The 19,400-nt window shown below is 52.5% G+C and overlaps 1 protein-coding gene across 5 annotated transcripts in view; it reads right to left on the reverse strand.

Annotated features, from left to right (window-relative positions):
* The window catches only part of PRKD2 (protein kinase D2), a 48,068-nt gene that overhangs the window by 5,046 nt on the left and 23,622 nt on the right, over positions 1–19,400 (reverse strand). For all 5 annotated transcript variants that reach the window (XM_006142105.3, XM_006142104.3, XM_006142106.3 and 2 more), the window contains 8 exons: positions 18,924–19,001; positions 13,699–13,954; positions 12,167–12,219; positions 11,972–12,044; positions 11,123–11,229; positions 9,793–9,954; positions 6,378–6,476; positions 1,623–1,890 (listed from right to left, as the gene is read on the reverse strand). In XM_006142105.3, the coding sequence (XP_006142167.1) occupies positions 1,623–1,890; positions 6,378–6,476; positions 9,793–9,954; positions 11,123–11,229; positions 11,972–12,044; positions 12,167–12,219; positions 13,699–13,954; positions 18,924–19,001 (1,096 nt within the window). The remainder of the gene's footprint in view (positions 1–1,622; positions 1,891–6,377; positions 6,477–9,792; positions 9,955–11,122; positions 11,230–11,971; positions 12,045–12,166; positions 12,220–13,698; positions 13,955–18,923; positions 19,002–19,400) is intronic.

The raw sequence follows: 19,400 nt of genomic DNA on the forward strand, positions 1-19,400 counted from the left end.
ATGGCCAACCGTGGTTCGAGTCCTGGACCTGGGGGCTTGCTTTCTTGCTTTTCCTTTCTTTCTCTCTGTCTCTCTTTGGTCAAAATAAAAAATAAATAACAGTAACTAATAAAATTAAATAAATAAATCTTTTTAAATTTAAATGTATTAGAGAGGTTTTTTTTTTCCTTTAGGGCATATGTGCTCACTAGAGAGACAGATAGAAAGCAAGAAATCACCCCTTGGGGGCTGGTCATGCTGCAATCCCTTCCCCATTCTCCTCTCAGGATTTTGGGCATGCATGCGCACATGCCCAGCATGAGTTTCAAGAGCTGGGTCCAGAACTTAAACCTCAGTCGCCATATGGGAGCCCAGCAATACAACCATTATGCCATCTGCTGGTCCCAAATAATTTTAGAAAAAAAAAAGTTTCTTCATGGTGCTGGCAGGTGGCATTTGGGGCCCTGGACACTCCCACATGGCTGATCAGAGTTCGAGTCCAGAATCTGGTGGCTTGCTTTCTCATTTCCTCTCTCTGTCACTCTAACCCTCTGTCTCTCTCTGGTCAAATTAAAAAAAAAAAAGAATGAATAAATAAAAAATAAAATAAATAATTAAAAATAATAATAACAAATAAAATAAAGTAAATAAATCTTTTTTTAAAAAACCTTAAAAATGAAGTTTACTCATTTCTTTTATAAGAGAGACAGAGACAGAGAAAGACAAGCACCCTCAGCCAGGTCTCATGCCACGGTCCACTTCAGCCTTCCCAGCCAGCTAGGATCACAGGCGGCCATGTGCAGGTCGGGGGAATGGAACCCACAACCTTCCATATGGATCCAGCATTACTTGAGCAGCATGTTGCCACTGCACCCTCAAACTGCCCTCTTACAACCTCTCAACACGTCCAGTACCTCAGTCCTGCCTCTGGTCCCACTCCAGACCTGCTCAAGACTTCCTTTTCTGGGGCTCGTCTCCAAGGTGACAGTCCTCAAGCCACTATCCAGCCATGACACTAAAGCCCCTGGATCAGAGATCCCCGTGTCTGCCTTGGTCCCGGCTCCCCTTGCCTCCCATCCACACCGGCTGCTGGGTTCCCGGCGTCAGGGTCTGCCTGTTCATTTGCTGGACCTCTTCAGAACCCCCCTGGCCACCGCCCTAGACCAGCTGTCCCCATGCTCCAGTCGGACCTCCAGCCCAGGCACTGCAGCGGCAGGAGAGCAGGCCGGTGTGATCATAAACCCTCCCGGCCCTGCTTTTGCAAGGCCAGTCTTTTGGGGTCATAACCCTGGGCCCCAGCCCAGGCCTTGGAAGGACCTGCCCTTCCTCCTGGCCACATGGCCTTGGCTTCCTCAGGTCCAGTCCCACTCGCCCTGTTCTAGACAGCACCACAGAAACTGGTCAGGCTCCAGGGGACTGTCTTGGCACTTCCGGAGCCTGGTTTCCAGCCCACATACCCCAACCTAGGCCTGGGTCTCTGGGCCGGGTTCTACCCACATCCCCGGGTCCCAGCCCACCATTCAGGGCCCCCACTCCAAGCAGGACACTGTCCCGGGCCCCACCCCCAGCTCCCCGCCCACTACAGCCAGGCCTCGCCCCTGCCACACCCCGCCCTTGCCACCCAGCGCGCGGACCCCTCGCACCTCCAGAAGAGATGTGGCTCCAGGGGGTGGCCGGGTACATGAAGGCCGCGTTCTGGATCTGGTCGTTGATGTCCTCGTCCTCGTTGAAGGGGAACGTGCCGCTGAGGCTGACGTACATGATCACGCCCACCGACCACATGTCCAGGGAGCGGTTGTAGCCCTGGTTGAGCAGCACCTCGGGCGCCAGGTAGGCCGGCGTGCCCACCACCGAGCGGCGGAAGGACTTCTCGCCGATGATGCGCGCGAAGCCGAAGTCACACAGCTTCACCTGCCGGGGTGCGGGGAGGGTCGGAGGGGTGACGAGGCTGCGCCTCCCACGCCCCCTCCCCACGCAGCCGTATTCCAGGGAATGTCAAATGCTGGCTGGAGTCCAGACCCCTCGGCTCACTGAGGGACCCTGGGCAAGGGGTCTCTCTGTGCTGTGTCCTCATTTGTACCTGGGGCAGAAACCTAACAGCCAGCTCAAAGTGCTCTCATGGGGGCCGGCAGGTGGCGAGATGGTTAAGGTGCTGGACACTCCCCAATGGCTGACCACTGTTCAAGTCCCGTACCTGGTGGCTTATTTTCTCTCTTTGTCTCTATGTCTCTCTCTGGTCTAACTAAAATAAATGAATGAATAAATACATTTTTTTAAAAAGTGAGATGTTAAACCCCTCTAGGGGGGTTGGCCATGCCACAATCCCTTCTCTTCCATTCCGTCAGGATTTTGGGCATGCCTGCTCATGCAACCAGCATGAGCTTCAAGCCGAGTCCAGCACCACAACCACTACGCCACCTGCTGGCCCTAATAAATAATGCTTTAAAAAAGAAGAGGGGACTGTTATAAGGATTACTGAAGTCGGGACCAGCAGTTATCGCAATGGCTATGTCGCTGGACTCCCATGCAGTCGACTGCGCTTCAAGTCCCAGACCCGGCGGCTTAAACTCACGCCGGGCGCGTGTGCGTGCGTGCCCGCCCAAGATCCCGGGAGGAGAATGGAGGAGAAGGGATTGCGGTGTGGCCGTCCCTCCTGGGGGTGATTTCTCACTTTCTGTCTCTCTGTCTCTCTGTCTTTCTCTTTCTGGCAATGTACACGCCCTATAGCAAAAACCTCTCCAAAGAAAGAAAAATAATAATAATAAAAGAAGGATTACTGAGGTTCACCCGAAGCTCACAGGACAGTGCACGCATATAGTGAGTGCTCAATAACTACCACCTGCTGCCACACCATACTCACCTCGAGCAGGTCTCTCTCTCATTTAAACAATTACTTTATTTAACCTTATTGGTTTATTTATTTATTTTAATTTGACCAGAGAGGGACAGAGAGAGGGGGAACGTGAGAAAGCAAGCCGCCAGGTCTGGACCTCGAACCGTGGTCAGCCATGTGGGAGTCCAGTGCCTTAACCACCATGCCACCTGCCGGCCTTTGGGCAGGTCTCTTAACCCCCTCCTGCCTGTTTCCTCTTTGGCACCCTGGGGAGCCTAAAGTCCCTATGATGATGGGCCGGCAGGTGGCGTGGTGGTTAAGATATCAGACTCCCAGAGAGCAGATTCCAGTTTGAGCCCAGACTTGGAGGCTTGCATTCTTGCCCCCACCCCCATCCATCTCTGGTGAATACATAATAGTAAATTAAAATGTACAGTTCTTAAAAAAAAAAAAAAAAAAAATGCCCCGATCTTATTCGGAGGCTGTGTGGAGGGAGAGCGTAAAGGCACACAGTAGGTCAGGAGCGGTGCCTGCAGACTGGGCCTCCGGCATTTCTGGCAGCACCAGGCCGGGGATTAATGGCGGCGTTGTCTCGGGCCCTGGGGGGATTAAGTGGGATGGTGTACCGTGCTGGCCAGTGCGCTCCAGCTCCACACGCAGTGACGGTGTATGCTACCCGGGCCCTTCTTCCTTTTTCTTTTTTTTTTTTTTTTGCTATAGCGCGCATGAGCTCACCGGAGAGAGACAGAGAGGGGGAAAGAGAAATCATCCCCCCAAGGGGAGACGGCCACACTACAGTCTGTTCTCCTCCACTCTTCTCTTGGGATTCTGGGCACACAAGCACATGCACCCGGCGTGATGGTCAAGCCACCAGGTCCGGGGCTTGAACTGTGGTTAACCAAGTGGGAGTCCAGCACCTTAACCACGCCACCACCTGCCGGCCCACACCTCTGCGATATTTTAAGGGCAGCCGTCCATGGCTATGGACAGGTGTTGGTGTCAACGAGACCAGGCTGCAAGGTCTTGCGTGCCGCCTGCCGGCCTGCACCTCTGTTACCCTCTCTGTTCACGTACTGACCCGTCCCTGCCAACGCCCTTCTCTGGCTCACTCCTTACCGCAGGCAGGATCGGGCCCCGTCCCTGAAGCCAAAGCTTCTGTCACCTTCAAACTGGCCACACTTCAGCGTGTCTCAGTGCGCCCTCTTTGAAGGTCCTTTTACTTTTCTTTTATTTCTTTATTTTTTTGGGGGGGAGAGATTTTTGCAATAGGGCACGTGTGCTTGCCAGAAAGAGAGAGAGACAGAAAGCGAGAAATCACCCCCCAGGGGGGATGGCCATGCTGCAATCCCTTCTCCTCCAGTCTCCTCCCAGGCATGCACGCACATGTTCCCGGAGTGAGTTTAAGCCATCGGGTCCGGGACTTGAACCGCAGTTGGCTACGTGGGAGTTTGGCCCTTAAATATGCCATGTGCCGGCCCCAGTTTTAGGAGATTTTCACAATTCCAGAAAGAAACTCCATTCCCCTTAGCCATCATCCTGACCCCACCTTCCTGCCCACACCGCGGTGTCCTTTCCATCTCTGTGGTCTGTCTCATCTCATGTAAACGGAGCCCTGCACGAACACAGTGGCCAACTGTGGTTCTAATCCCGGGCCTGGTGGCTTGCTTTCTCTCTCTCTCTCTCTCTCTTTGTCCCTCTCTGGTCAAATTGAAAGAAAGAAAGAAAGAGAGAGAGAGAGGGAGGGAAGGAGAGAGGGAAGAAGGAAGTCCTTTAAAAAAAGTTGCAAAACTGACCGGTGGGATTCACAACTCTGCAAACATACCAAAGGGCATCGCCTTATACCGTTACATGGATGTGAATTACAGCGCAATAAACATGTTCTAGAAAAGAAAGAGGGGCCAGCAGATGCCGTAGTGGCTATGTCACTGGACTCCCACTTGGCCGTCTGCAGTTTCAGTCCGGAACCCAGGACTCACGCCAGGCATGTGTACGTGCCCAAGATCCTAGGAGGAGAATGGAGGGAAGGGACTGTGATGTGGCTACCCACCCTGAAGGTGGTTTCTCACTTTCCCGTCTCTGTCTCTGTCTCTTTCCAGTGAGCACACACACACTAAAGCAAAAACTTCTAAAAAAAATAAAGAAAACTGGGGTCAGCAGGTGGCGTGGTGGTGGTAAGGATGCTGGACTCCCACATAGTTGACTGTGGTTTGAGTCCCGGGCCTGGAGGCCTGCTTTCTCACTTTCTCTCTCCCTGGTGAGCACATATGCCTTAGAGCAAATTTAAAATAATGAAAATAGGTACCAGTGGGTGATGGGGTGGCTAAGGTGCAGGGTACCCCCACACGGCCGACCACAGGTTGGGGATGATGGCTAAGGGTATGGAGTTCAAGTCCTGGACCTGATGGCTTATTTCTCACTTTCCCTCGCTCGTCAAATGAAAATAAATGAATAAATAAAATAAAATAATTCCTTAAAAGTAATACTGAAAATAAATAAAATTATATACAATTTTTAAACATAATTATTTTATTTAACTTCACTTATTTATTTTAATTTGACCAGAGAGGGACAGAGTGAGAGCGAGAGAGAGAGAAAAAGTAAGAGAGCGCAAGCTGCCAGGTCCGGGACTGGAACCACAGTCAGTCATGTGGGAGTCCAGTGCCCTTAACCACCACGCCACCTGCCGGACCCTAAGTCTTTTTTTTTGTTTTGAGAGAGGTTTTTGCTACAGGGTGTGTGCACTCACCAGAGAGACAGAAATAGACAGAAAGTGAGAAATCACCCCCCGGGGGGAATGACCATGCTGCAGTCCCTTCTCCTCCAATTTCCTCAGGACTTTAGGCATGCACAGCACCCAGTGTGAGTTTTAAGTCACCAGGTCCTGGACTCAAACAGTGGTAGACTACATGTGAGTCCAGCGATGTAACCATTCCACCACCTGCTGGTCCCAATAAACAATTCTTAAAAAAAAAAAACAAAAAAAACGGGGCCAGCAGGTGCGTGGTGGTGAAGGCAGCCGGACTCTCACATGGCTGAGCACGGTTTTGAGCCCCAGACCTGGCAACTTCCTTCCTCACTTTCCTTCTCTCTCTCTGTCTCTCTCTGGTCAACTTCAAAAACATAAAGAATAAAATAATGACAATGAATAAAATGAAATAAAAAATAATTCTTTAAAACAAGAAAATCAATAGGAAAATCCCAGAACAGTTTCCCCCCACAGGACCTTTGCACAGGCTCCAGGCTCCTCCCAGAACACTCGTGCTCCTGAAAAACTAACTTCTTGTTTTCCCGCTGAGAGGGTCTCTGAGGCTCCAGTTCAGCTGCATACCCCCCGTTATGCAGCCTCACAGAACCTTACAGAACTCATCACAGCCTGGCAGAAGCGGGGACCCCCACAGCCACATTTCCCAAGATCCCCACGGACGCCTCAAACCACAGGTGCCCTGAAGCTATGCAGGCCCTGCTTTTGCTTTTCCTCTCTGACAGTGTAGACGCGACCTACCCTGAGATCGGCGCCACCCCCCCACCGGCGTGGCCGGACGTCCCAGCCAGGGGCACGGCTGACCTGAGGAAACGGGTCTGCGGACGCCAGCAGTACGTTTTCCGGTTTCAAGTCACAGTGGACGATGTTCTTGAAGTGAAGGTGTCTCAGAGCTACCAGGATCTGGGGGAGGGGACGGAGCCAGTCAGGGAAGCGGAAAGGTGCCCAACACAGGTCCTGCCTCGGCAGCCGCGCGCCGAACTCCACCCACAAGCTTCTTGGTACCTCTCAGGACGCCCCCTGGGGCACCCGAGAATCTCAGGATCCCAGAACCGTTTACACCCGAGAAGTGTAAGGTCCCAGCCCTCTGGCCTGCTGCTTAGAGTTATTAACAGAGGAAGGACTTTCAAGGTTATATCGTATGATTCAATATTATTTTAATTTTGTCAGAGGGGCCTGCAGGTGGCGGGTGAGTAGGGAGCCAGACTCCCACATGGCTGACTGTGGTTTGAGTCCCAGACCTGACAGCTTGCTTTCTCACTTTCCTTTTCTTTCTCTCTATCTCTGGTGAGTGCACATGCCCTGTAGCAATAATAATAATAATAATACAACTAGTAATAATAAAAGTAAATAACTAAAAATAAAACTTTGTCAGAGGTTGTGTATGCAGAGAGGGAGAAAGCATGGTCTCTCTGCAATCCCTTCTCTGCTTCCCCATCCTGTCAGAATTTGGGGCACATGTGCACACACGCCTGGCATGTTTCTTCAAACTTCCAGGGCCAGGATTTGATCTGTGCAGTTGGCCATAGGGGGGGTCCAGCTCCTTAAACTACTAGGCCACAAGACAGAGCATGTGTGCTCACCAGAGAGACAGAGACAGCAAGGAGGCGGGGAGAAAGGACCCCCAGTGTGGGTGATCACACTGCAGTCCCTTCTCCTCCAGCGTCCCATCATTTTGGGATCTGGGGCACACATGCACATGTGCCCAGCATATTTCTCCAGCTGCCAGCACTGGACTCAGACTGTGGCTGTCAATCACTAAGCTCGTGATATATATATATTTTTTAAGAATTATTGGGACCAGCAGTTAGCGTAATGGCTATGTCGCTGGACTCCCATGTAGTTGACCGCAATTCAAGTCCCGGACCTGGTGGCTTAAACTCACGCCGGGCGCGTGTGCGTGCGTGCCCAAGATCCCGAGAGGAGAACGGAGGAGAAGGGATTGCGGTGTGGCCATCCCCTCTGGGGGGGTGATTTCTTGCTTTCTGTCTCTTTGTCTTTCTCTGTCTCTCTGGCAAGTGCATGTGCCCTATAGCAAAAACCTCTCCAAAAAAATAATTATTTTATTTAACATTATTTATTTATTTATTTAAATTTGGCCAGAGAGGGACAGAGTGAGCGAGAGAAAGGGAGGGAAAGTGAGAAAGCAAGCCACCAGGTTGGACTTGAACTGCAGTCAGCCATGTCGGAGTCCAGCGCCATTAACCACCACGCCACCTGCCAGCCCCTGGCTCATGATGTGAGATATATGTATATACACTCCAGTTTTATGTAATTCTCTTGCTTTTTTTGAGAGATTTTTGCTATAGGGTGCATGTGCTTGCCAGACACAGTAACAGAGACAGAAAGCGAGAAATCACCCCCGGGAGGACGGCCACACTGTAATCCCTTTTCCATTCTTTTGGGATTTTGGGCACATATGTGTTTGTGTCCAGTGTGAGTTTCAAGCTGCCAGGTTCAGGACTTGAACCTCAGTTGGCCCCGATACAACTTTTTTTAATGTTTTTGTTTTAAAGAATTCTTTTAGGGACCAGCGGTTGGGAGCACTGGATACTGCTAACAGTAAAACTATGGCAAATGAAGTCACAAACAAATAATGGAATAAAAAAAATAAATTGAACAACATAAAGTGACAAGGATCTAATGTCCCTCATAAATAAAGAGCTTTTACAATTCAATAAGAAAAAGAGATAATAATCCAACTGAGAAATGGGCGGGCCAGTCAAGTTAAGGAGGCTGGATCTCACGTGGTGGACTGCTTGGTTTGAGAAACTAGCCGGGTACCTCTGCGTGCGTGCCCATCCCAAAAGGATAAAATGGAAGAGAAGGGATTGCTGCATGACCACTCTCCATGGGGTGGGGGCTGCCTTCTCACTTCCCCCCATCCGCCCTGCCCGTGGGGAGGACTGCTGTTTAGGGCAAGGGCTACCTTGGTGACTACCAGGTCCCCAACACTGTCCTACATGGCACCTGGCCCAGAGCAGGGGCTCAGGGAGTTGTTGTTAAACATTTTAATAAATGAATGAATGAAAGAGAAAGAGAAAGAGAGGAAAAGAAAGAGAAAGCGGAAAGGCTGTTTCTTCTTTTCTAGTCAGGCCCAGGGATCCTGACTCATCATTTACTCTTTTTTATTTTTGAGAGGTTTTTGTTATAGGGTGCAGTGCACTCGCCAGGCAGAGAGACAGAGAGACAGAAAGCGAGAAATCACCCCCCAGGGGGGATGGCCATGGTGCAATCCCTTCTCTTCCATTCTCTCGGGATCTTGGGCACGCATGCACACGCGCCCGGCGTGAGTTTAAGCTACCGGGTCTGGGACTTAAACTGCAGTCGACTACATGGGAGTCCAGCAACATAGCCATTATGCCAACTGCTAGTCCCAATTTACTCCCTTTTCTATATTAATAATACTAATTATGAGGACCAGCAGGTGCTGTGGTAGCCAAGGCACTGGACACTCCTATATGACTGACCACGGTTCAAGTCCTGGACCTAGTGACTTGTTTTCTCACTTTCTCTCTCCCTGTGTCTCTTCTGGGTCACATTTAAATAAATGAATGAATAAATAAAATTAAATAACTAATTCTAAAAATCAATACTAATTGCTATTATTAAAACTACGATTCTGTTGTTTTTCTAGTTATTCTATTTTTCTATTATTACTTATTATCTCTTTTATTATTACTCTGTCATTATTTCAAAATTATTACTGTTACCTTTATTTTTTCAATTATTGTTATTGCTGTTCTGTGGTGGGGATTTAATGGAATTAAATCTAGGGTTATGGTGGTATAAGACGTTTTGAAGTTTGCATAGCTTTTTCCTAATGCACATTTTCTGTGAACTTCTCAAAGACTCTTCATGTCATGTTTTCATTTCTTTCTTTCTCTCTCTCTTTTTTTTTTTTTTGGCTACATTGTACATGCTCTCACCAGAGACAGAGAGAGAGAGACCGAGGGAAAGTGAGAAATCACCCCTCACAGAGGATGGCCTCGCTGCAATCCTGTCTCCTCCACTCTCCTGTCAGGATGATTCTCAAGCCGCCAGGCCCAGGACTCAAACCTCAAAGTTGGCCGTGTAGGATCCGGCGCCTTAACCTCCATACCACCTGCTGGCCCCCATGACGCTTTCTGCGGACTGCTACAGTGAGTCCCACCCAGTGTCTGCCGGCCTTCCAGGCAGCAGGCCTCTCCTGGGGTCCTGGTGGGCGGGGCGGGCGCACCTGGGTGATGAGGAACTTGGTGAGGCGCTCGGGCAGCCGGCCCTTCTCGCTGGACAGGATCATCTCTAGCATGTCCCCGTGCAGCTTCTCCATCACCACGAACACCTTCTCGGGCGTCTCGAACATGCACTCCAGGTTCACAATCCCAGGGTGCCGCAGGCTCTGGGGTGGGGAGAGCGGTCAGGGCCCAGGTGCCTGGGAACTCAGAGCCCAGAGGGCCAGCTCTGAGAGCAGGTGACAGCAGACCAGGAGAAGGCTGTCCTTGGGGGCAGCTCCTTCCATGGCATATCACTGTGAGACAGGCCAAGGATGACCTCAACCCAGCCCGTCTGCCAAAGGTCCAGAAGGACATTTTCTGTAAGTGATCTTTAATTTTTTTGTTCTATTGCCTTATGTCTTCTATCAGTGAGAGAGAGAGAGACAGCCTTCCCCTCAGGCCCTGACACTGAGATCCACTCCCAGCCTCAGCTAGCCCGGATCACGGGCATGAGTGTGCCTGGCACACACAGGGAGGTCTTGGGATTTGAACCTGAACATTCCCACGTGGGCCTGCTTCACAGAGCACTGGGTGTCTTCACAGCACCACAGTCTGAGCCCAGAAGGATCTTTGTATCATGAAACTGGGGGGCGGGAGGGAGGGGCAGCTTTGAGAAACAGGAAGGGGCCCTGTGTCTGTAGATCTTCTTTTTCAAGTATATTTCATTTCACTCAGAGGGGAGAGAGAGGGGGGGTACCCCTGACAGGGTCTCACCACGCCGTGGTCCTCCCCTCAACCTTCCAGCCAGCCAGGGTCACGGGCATGCATGGGTTTGCCTGGCGTGTTCGAGCTGATCTGGGATTGGAGCCGGGGCCTCCCATATGGCTGCAGCATCGCCCCACTCGCTGCACCACCAAGGCCGGGCCATCGTAGCTTTCAAACCCGTCCTCTCCTCTCTTCCTCCGGGCCCATCCCGGCCTAATGCCATCCCCCCGCACAGATGCCCCCCCAAATTTCCCGTGGGCTCCGCGCCAGTCGTACCTTTCCCATTCACACACCAGATGGCAGTCGGGGGGCTCTTTCCAACGCACACGCCTGGCCCTGTCTCTCCCTTGCTCAAAATCCTTCTATGGCTCCCCTCTCCTCTTGGCTCCCCCTCTCACCTCCTCCTTCCTAGAGGAACTGCATCTTCCCATTCACCTCCAGGCCTTTGCCCAGGTTGTCCCTTTCTCTGCCCTCTTCCAGGAAACCTTCCCAGACCACCCCCAGCGTGGGTCAGGTCCCCCTAATGGAGGAAGCAGAGAGAAGGCCCTTCCTGGGTGAGGGTGCGCTGGGCCCAGGCCCGGTGGTCACCTGCAGAATGGCCACCTCGTTCCGGAGCTGGCTCTCCTGCTTGGTGGGGAAGCGCAGTTTGTCGATGACCTTCACGGCCACGTCCCGGCCTGTCTTCCGGTGCTTTCCTGCGCAGGGGTAGGACAGGAGGGGGGTGAGGCAGCAAGACTTCCCGGTCCTGGCAGGAGGGGACCCAGCCCCGTGGCACCCCTCGCAATGTGGAAACAGCGAGAGCTGGGCAAAGTAGAGGGCCACTGGGTGGCTCTGAGGGGCCCAGGAGTGAGGCTGGGAAGGTAAGGACAGAGCTCCCGGGAGGGAGACTAGATTCCTAAACCAGAATCCAGGATCTAACTTTGTGCCCAATCGCAGCGCAAACTGCGTTCTCCCTGAGCAACCAGAATCTACTACGTCCCGTGGTCAGGGCGGAGCCTGCCCTCCCTAGCGATGGGACTCTGGGACGCAGCTCTGTGGCTCACCAGAGCAGGGATTCTTCCTACGGAGAGCAGGAGGAAAGGCTTTGCTTTTTATTTTTGCAAAGACAAAAAGGGTCTGAGACCACCAGCCAGCAGGAGCTAGCTTTCCAATCAGAACAGGAGTGAGCATGTGGCCAGTCAGAAAGGCGGTCTGAGGGACCAGCAGATGGCAGTTATGTTGCTGCACTTCCACGTGGATGACCACAGTTCGAGTCCCGGGTCGTGTGTGGGTGTGTGCCCAATCCCCCCTGGGGGTGATTTTTCACTTTCTGTCTCTCTGTCTCTCTGGCAAGCACATGCGCCCCATAGCAAATCCCTCTTTAAAGAAGAAGGGCGGCTTGGAGCCACAAAGGCGGCACCAGCCCCCGAGGTACGGTTATCTGCGAAGTGTCCTCACCTCCATAGACCACTCCAAACTGCCCTGAGCCCAGCACCTCATCCGGGAAGATCTGGTAGACAGTGGCGATGTCCTGCAGGGCCAAGATGGGGAGGGTGAGGGGTGCAAATGGAGACTGGGTAGGGGGGCATCAGGAGACAGCAGAGCTGGGGAGGCTGTGCGAGGGGGGGCATCGGGTGTGGGCAGGAGTCTCACCACGTTCTCCTGGATCTGACTGTTGGACACGGAGATGCTCAGAGATGCCTGTCCTGGGGGAGATGGGAGAGATGGAGATGAGGAGACCCCGGGCTCCAGATGATCATCACCTGCACCCTCAGAGGCAGCCTCTGGAGCCAGAAGACCCAGGTTCGAATCTGGGTGACAGTGTATACCTTCAAGCTAGCGACTAGTCCCCTAAGAACCTCCGTGTCTGCATCTAAAGAGCAGGACGGCCAGAGCATCGCCCTCACAGCCACCGGGAGGGCCAGCGAGACACGTGGAGGCTCAGGGGGTGATTCTCGAAGGACTGCCAGCGTGTCACCCCTGGTGTCAGCGCCAAGCCAGGCAGAAGGAAATAGAGGCTTGGAGGCAGTGTCCAAACCGACTCCAGGGCCGGCCCTGCAAACCCAGAGCGACACTCCCGGAGTCCTGCTCCTTCTGCCGCTGGAGTGCCTCCCCCTTCCTCCACTTCCCCACAGCTGAGCTGCAATCACCCGGCATGCTCGCTCCCCACGCCTCAGGGTTCTCGCTCCCGGCCTCTTCACTGGTCTCCCTGCCCCAATCCTGCCCCTCCTGTCACCCTCCATTGGAAGCCAGAGGGAGAAACGACCCTGTCATGTCCCCGTTCACATGCCCAGTGCCCTTGGGAGAAAGCCCAAGGCCTGAGTAGCCTAAAAGTCTTGGCCGAGCCCCTTGTCCACCTGAGCTCCACTGCTGTGAGTGACGGTGGCCCCAACACAGACCTCCTGGCCCTGGACCTGTGCATGCGCTGGCCCCTCTACCAGATGTGCTGACTGCTCGCCTGCAGTCTCAGCTCAGATGCCACTCCTGGGCCACGCCACACTAGCGCCTCCTGAGCTGGTCCTACTGACCCAGACATGTCCACTACTCTAGGACACGCTCCAAGCCACCCTCGCTGTCTGTACCAGAGGGTGGTCAGTATCCGTCCCCAGCACTGGACTCTGAGCTCCAGGGGGCGGGAGTCAGACCTCTCTGATCCCGCCTGGCTTCAGCCTGAAGTAATATCCCATGGGCCTTCCCCATCTCTCACACGCCTCGGCTTGCAGGACTCAGTTCAGATGCCACTTCTTCCAGGGAGCCTTCCAGGAAACCCAGATTGGGTCAGGTGGTCCCTCTGGGCTCCTTCTGCTCCCTGGCTTCCTAGCCCAGTTCTACCTACTCTGGTTGTCCCTGTCTGAGGTTGGGTATTTGACTCTCCTGGACTATGAGCCCTGGGAGGCAGGGCTGTCATGGTCACCGCTCTGTCCCCTGCACAAGCTGGACACAGAGGCACTCTGTAAATGCAGGAAGAGTCACCACCATTTGGGACAAGGCTCAGAGGTGGGAAGTGACATGCCCAAGGCCACCTGTCAGGTCAGGGGCTCCATATGATTGGAACCCGGGCCTGCTGAGTCCAGATCCACTCTCCACCTGCCTACCTTCCCCCTGGCTGTTCCTCCCACCAGGACCCTCCCGCAGCCCATCCAGACTCATCATCCTCTTGAGAGGAGAATGGGGAGGGGGCTTACTGTGGGGTGCATGGCCTGGAGCGCTGGGCGCGTCCTGCAGGATGACCGGCATCAGGGCCTGGCGGATGGCTGTCTCCCAGCCCCGGGCGGCCTCGGCCTGCCCATTCAGCCCGCCCAGGGCCCCGCCAGGCGTCTCGCCCACGAAGTAGGTGGCATTGGCAGTGACGATCTCGAAGCAGTGCGGGTTGGTGCCTGGGGGCACGAGGCTGAAGTTCTGGGCGGGCTCCACAGCAAGGATTTCCGACAGCGGGATCTCCTGGTGGGACAGAGAACCGGCACGGTGAGGACCCCGGGCTGAGCGGGCTTCCCACCTACGGCCAGGGCACACGGGGGCCAGCCTGTAGTCAGGGAAGACCTCCTGGCAGAAGTGATGTTGAAGCAGACATTAGTAAGGAAGAGAAGCCAGCTGGCAAGGAGCAGAGGGACAGCGTGTGCAAAGGCCCTGGGGAAGGGCATGCTGTGCTCAAACGACAGGCCATGTCCCATCACTTGGGATGGTGCCTGGGACACAGCAGCCACTTGACAGATGTCTGATAAATAAATAAAGGGAATGAGGCCACACGGGGCTTCGTGGGCCGCAGGAAGGGCCCGGGCTTTGTCTGAAGGGTCTGAGCAGGGGTGAGGAGTCCTCTGGGTGCACAGGGCGGGTGGAACGGGAGGAGGTAGAGCGAGAGACCAGGAAGGGGGTTGTAGGACCCAGTGGTGGGTGGGCACAGGATACAGGGTGAGAGGTGAGGTCCTGGGTTTGCACCTGGGGCCCTCCCTGAGCACCCTGGGCGAGTGTGTGTGCTGTGATCAGGCTGGCTCGAGACCCAGCCGGGGCAGCCTGACTGTCTGTCTGTCTCTGTCATACATTTTTTTTTTTTGAGAGGTTTTTGCTATAGAGCACGTGCACTTGCCAGCCAGACAGAAAGTGAGAAATCACTCCCCAGGGGGGATGGTCACGCCGCAATCCCTTCTCCTCCATTCTCCTCTCGGGATCTTGGGCACGCACACACACATGCCCGGCGTGAGTTTTAAGCCACCGGGTCCGGGACGCGAACCACAGTCGACTACGTGGGAGTCCAGCGACATAGCCATTACGCTAACTGCTGGTCCCCTGCCATACATTTTTTATCATGTAAGAAATTAGTAAAATAAAATATGCTTTTTTTATTAAAACTTTTTTTTTCTTATTGGGGCCAGCAAGTGCCATGGTGGTTAAAGGACTCTAGTCCCACATGGCCAACTGTGGTTCAAGGCTGAGGCCTGGCAACTTGCTTTCTCACTCTCACTCTTACTCTCCTTCCATCTCTCTGTCTCTCTCTGGTCAAACTGAAGAATAATAACAATAAATAAGATAAAAGAAATAATTCTTTGAAATAATTACTGGGACCAGCAGATGGCATAGCAGTTTCGTTGCTGGACCCCCACACTGCCAACAGCGGTTCAAGTCCTGGACACAGAGGCTTGAAACATACTGGGAGCGTGTACGTGTGTGCCCACAGTCTTGAGAGGAGAATGGAAGAAAAGGAACTGGCCATCCCCCTGAGGGGTGATTTCTCGCTTTCTGTCTCTGTCTCTCTAGCAAGCACATACACCCTACAGCAAAACAATCTCTCTTGGGACCAGCAGATGGCATAATGGTTGTATTGCTGGACTCTCATGTAGTTGACTGTGGTTCAAATTGGGACCTGGTGGCTTGAAACTCACACCAGGCACGTGTGCATGGATGCCCAAAATCCAGAGAGGAGAATGGAGAAGGGATTGCAGCATGGCCATCCCCACTGGGGGGAGATTTCTCGCTTTCTGTCTCTGTCTCTCTGGTGAGCACATGCACCCTTCAGCAAAAACCTCTCTCTCTGGGCCAGCAAGTGGTGTGGTGGTTAAGGGTGCTGGACTCCCATATGGCTGACCACAGTTCGACTCCTGACCTAGTGTCTTGCTTTCTCACTTTCTCTCTCTCTCTCTTACTCTGTCCCTCTCTGGTCAAACTAAAAATAAATAAAGTTAAATAAAATAATTAAAAAAAACCCCTCTTTCTCTAAAAATATTACTTTTTAAAGAATTATTTTTAAACTTTATTTACTATTTAATTTTAATTTTATTTATTTTAATTTGACCAGAGAGTGATAGAGTGAGAACAAGAGCAAGAGAGAGAGAGAGAGAGGGAAAGCAAGAAAGCAAGCCACCAGGCCTGGGACTCGAACCTGGGTTGGTCATGTGGGAGTCCAGCGCCCTTAACCACCATGCCACCTGCTGCCCCCCCCAATTATTATTTTTTAATTTGACCAGAGAAATTGTATTTATTATTGTTCTTCTATTTGACCAGGGAGTGACACAGAGAGACAGAGAGAGAGCGAGAGAATGCAAGCTGCCAGGTCTGGGCCTTAAATCCTAGTTGGCCATGTGGGAGTCCAGCGCCTTGACCACCTTGCCACCTGCTGGCCCCAAAAGAAAATAAGCTTTAAAAAGAGGGAAAGAAAAGAGGAAAGGAAAGGAGGAAGGAAAGAAAAAAAGACCAACTTCGGCAGCCAGTAAAACCAAGCAAGAAGACGCGTGGGAGGGATGGCTTTTTGTTGTTGTAGTAATTTGCCAGAGGGCATGTGTGCTCATCGGAGAACCAGAGAAAGCAAGGAAGCACCCCCAGGGGGCACCATCATGCCACAATCCCCTCATGCCTGGCATGTTTTTTAAGCAGCTGGATCTAGGACTTGAACTGCGCAGCGGCCATGTGGGATCCCGCCGATTCGAACACCAGGCCACAGGCTGGCCCACTTTAAATGTTTTCTTTAGTCACGATAGACCATGCATGTGCACACATGTAGCAGAATCACGATGGGGCATGTATGTGCACACATGTAGTGGAGTCACGATAGAGCACATATGTGCACACATGTAGTAGAGTCACGGCAGAGCATGCATGTGCACACATGTAGCAGGTCACAACAGAGTGTGTATGTGCACACATGTAGTGGAGTCATGATAGAGCATGTACACGGACACATGCAGTGGAACCATGATGGAACATGTATGTGCACACATGTAGTGGAGTCACAACAGAACATATATGTGCGTAAATGTAGTGGAGTCCTGATAGAGCATGCATGTGCACACATGTAGTGGATTCATGATAAAGCATGTATGTGCACATATGTAGTGGAGTTGTGATAGAGCATGCATGTGCACACATGTAGTGGAGTCGTGATAGAGCATGTATGTGCACATGTGTAGTGGAGTTGTGATAGAGCATGTATGTGCACACATGTAGTGGAGTCATGATAGAGCATGTATGTATACACATGCAGTGGAATCACAATGGAACATGTACGTGCACACATGTAGTAGAGTCACAATAGAACATATATGTGCACACATGCAATGGAGTCATGATAGAGCACACATGCGCACACATGTAGTGGAGTTGTGATAGAGCATGCATGTGCACACATGTAGTGGGGTCACGATAGAGCATGCATGTGCACACCTATAGTGGGTCACAATAGAGCATGTATGTGCACACATGTAGTGGAGGCAGAGAGCACACTCTGCAGGGTCTGTTCAGGGAGCCGCCCCTTCCACACCTCCAGCCATCGGGGCTCAGGGACTTGTGAGTGTGCCCGGGGGGGATCCAGGCTGACCATCCAGGGATTCGAACTGTGCACCATGTGGGACCTAGCCTATCTGTGAGGGAATAATACTGCCGTGCCTGGAGGGAGAGAGAAGGACAGGAGGAACCAGTGTGGGAAGGCCCAAGGGAGGAGCTCCAGGGCAGGTAACAGCGAGCAGCTTTTTTTTTTTTCCTAGAATTTATTTTTATAAAAAATTATTTAATTTTATTTATTTATTGTTATCCTTCAGTTTGACCCGAGAGAGATATGGCTGGCCATGTGGGAGTCCAGCATCTCAACCATCACGCCATCTGCTGGCCCCTTTTTTACAGATTTTTTTCTACAGAACACGTGCGCTCTCCAGAGAGACAGAGACAGAAAGCGAGAAATCACCCCCCGGGGGACGGCCATGTTGCACTCCCCTCTCCTCCAGTCTCCTCTTGAGATTTTGGGCATGTGCACACTCAGCATGAGTTTCAAGGCACCAAGTCCGGGACTTGAACTACAGTTGGCCACATGGGAGTTTAGTGCCTTAACCACTGTCACCTGCTACCCACCCCTTTTAAAATTATTTATTTAGTTAGTTTTATTTGTTATTATTTGTAAATTTGACCAAAGAGAGAGAGAAAGGGAAAGTAAGAAATCAAGCTGCCGGGTCTGGGACTTGAATCGCGGTTGGCCGTACCCCAAGGAGCTTGGGTTTCACTCTAAGGATAATGGGAACCACTGGAGTTTTGTTTTATTTTTTTTTAAATTTACTATAGGGTATGTGTGCTTGCTGGAAAGCGACACAGAGGGAGAGAGGGGAAGTGAGGAATTACCATCCTGGGAGATGGCCACCCCACAATCCCTTCTCCCTTCCCCTTTTGGGATTTTGGGCACGCACACTTGCCCAGTGTATTTTTCGAGTCTCAGGGTCCGGGACTCAAATCACACTGTTGGCCATGTGGGATCCAGTTGGCTTAACCACCATGCCACCTGCTGGCCTTTTTATTTATTTTTTTAAAGCATTATTTTTAAAATTTAACTTTACTTTCATTTATTTAAATTTGACCAGAGAGGGGCAGAGTAAGAGAGGGAGGGGAAGTGAGAAAGTAAGCCTCCAGGACTGGGACTCAAACCATGGTCAGCCACGTGGGAATTCAGCGCCCGTAACCACCATGCCACCTGCCGGCCCATTGAGTGGTTTTAATAAAGACACCTCTGGTTGCTGTGTGGGGAAAAGGCCGTGGTGGCAAGGGGAGAAGCAAGGACCCAGTAAGGGCACTGCTGCCACCGTGCAGGAGGCGGGAACCAGGGAGGAGGTGACGAACACTAATTATAAAGTAAAACTGGCAACAGGCTAATTACTGGGCGGTTCCAGCCAGGCGTGAGCTATGTGCCTGCACTGCCTCTGAACTCTCGGGCCCTGAGGTGAGGACTATTAATTCCAGCATTTCATAGAGACACAAGGCACAGAGAGGCCAAGGGTTGACCCAGGGACACCCAGCTGGGAAGGGGTGGGGCCGAAGTCAAATGGGCAGCACTTGCCATGGGGTTGAAGCAGGAAGCGACGTGGCTGGAGTGCTGGGGCTAGGAGGTGGCGGGGGAAAGCATGTGGGCGCAGAGGGAAGCCTGGGGAGCCGGGGAGCCCACCTTGTAGTATCTGTTGGTCGTGTTGTTCTGGAACAGAGTGATGCACTTGCAGTCCAGACGCCAATAGTGCCGCTTCCTCTGGGGGAAGATGTTCGAGAAGGTGAGGCTGAGTGCCCAGCGGGCCTGTCCTGGCTGCTCCGGTGGCTCAGCTCAGTGCCCCTGGCGCCTGACTCACCTCACACCTCCTGGCACTTCAATCACTCACAGGCTGTGCTCTACCCCCAGCCAAGACCCTCCCCAATCAGCTTGCAGTCCAGACGCCAATAGTGCCGCTTCCTCTGGGGGAAGATGTTCGAGAAGGTGAGGCTGAGTGCCCAGCGGGCCTGTCCTGGCTGCTCCGGTGGCTCAGCTCAGTGCCCCTGGCGCCTGACTCACCTCACACCTCCTGGCACTTCAATCACTCACAGGCTGTGCTCTACCCCCAGCCAAGACCCTCCCCAATCAGCCAAACTCCTCCCCCTAACCCCAGCCAAGCCC

The sequence above is a fragment of the Tupaia chinensis genome, unplaced genomic scaffold (genome assembly GCF_000334495.1).
Source record: "Tupaia chinensis unplaced genomic scaffold, TupChi_1.0 Scaffold000067_1, whole genome shotgun sequence".
In the NCBI taxonomy this organism is placed as follows: domain Eukaryota; kingdom Metazoa; phylum Chordata; class Mammalia; order Scandentia; family Tupaiidae; genus Tupaia; species Tupaia belangeri.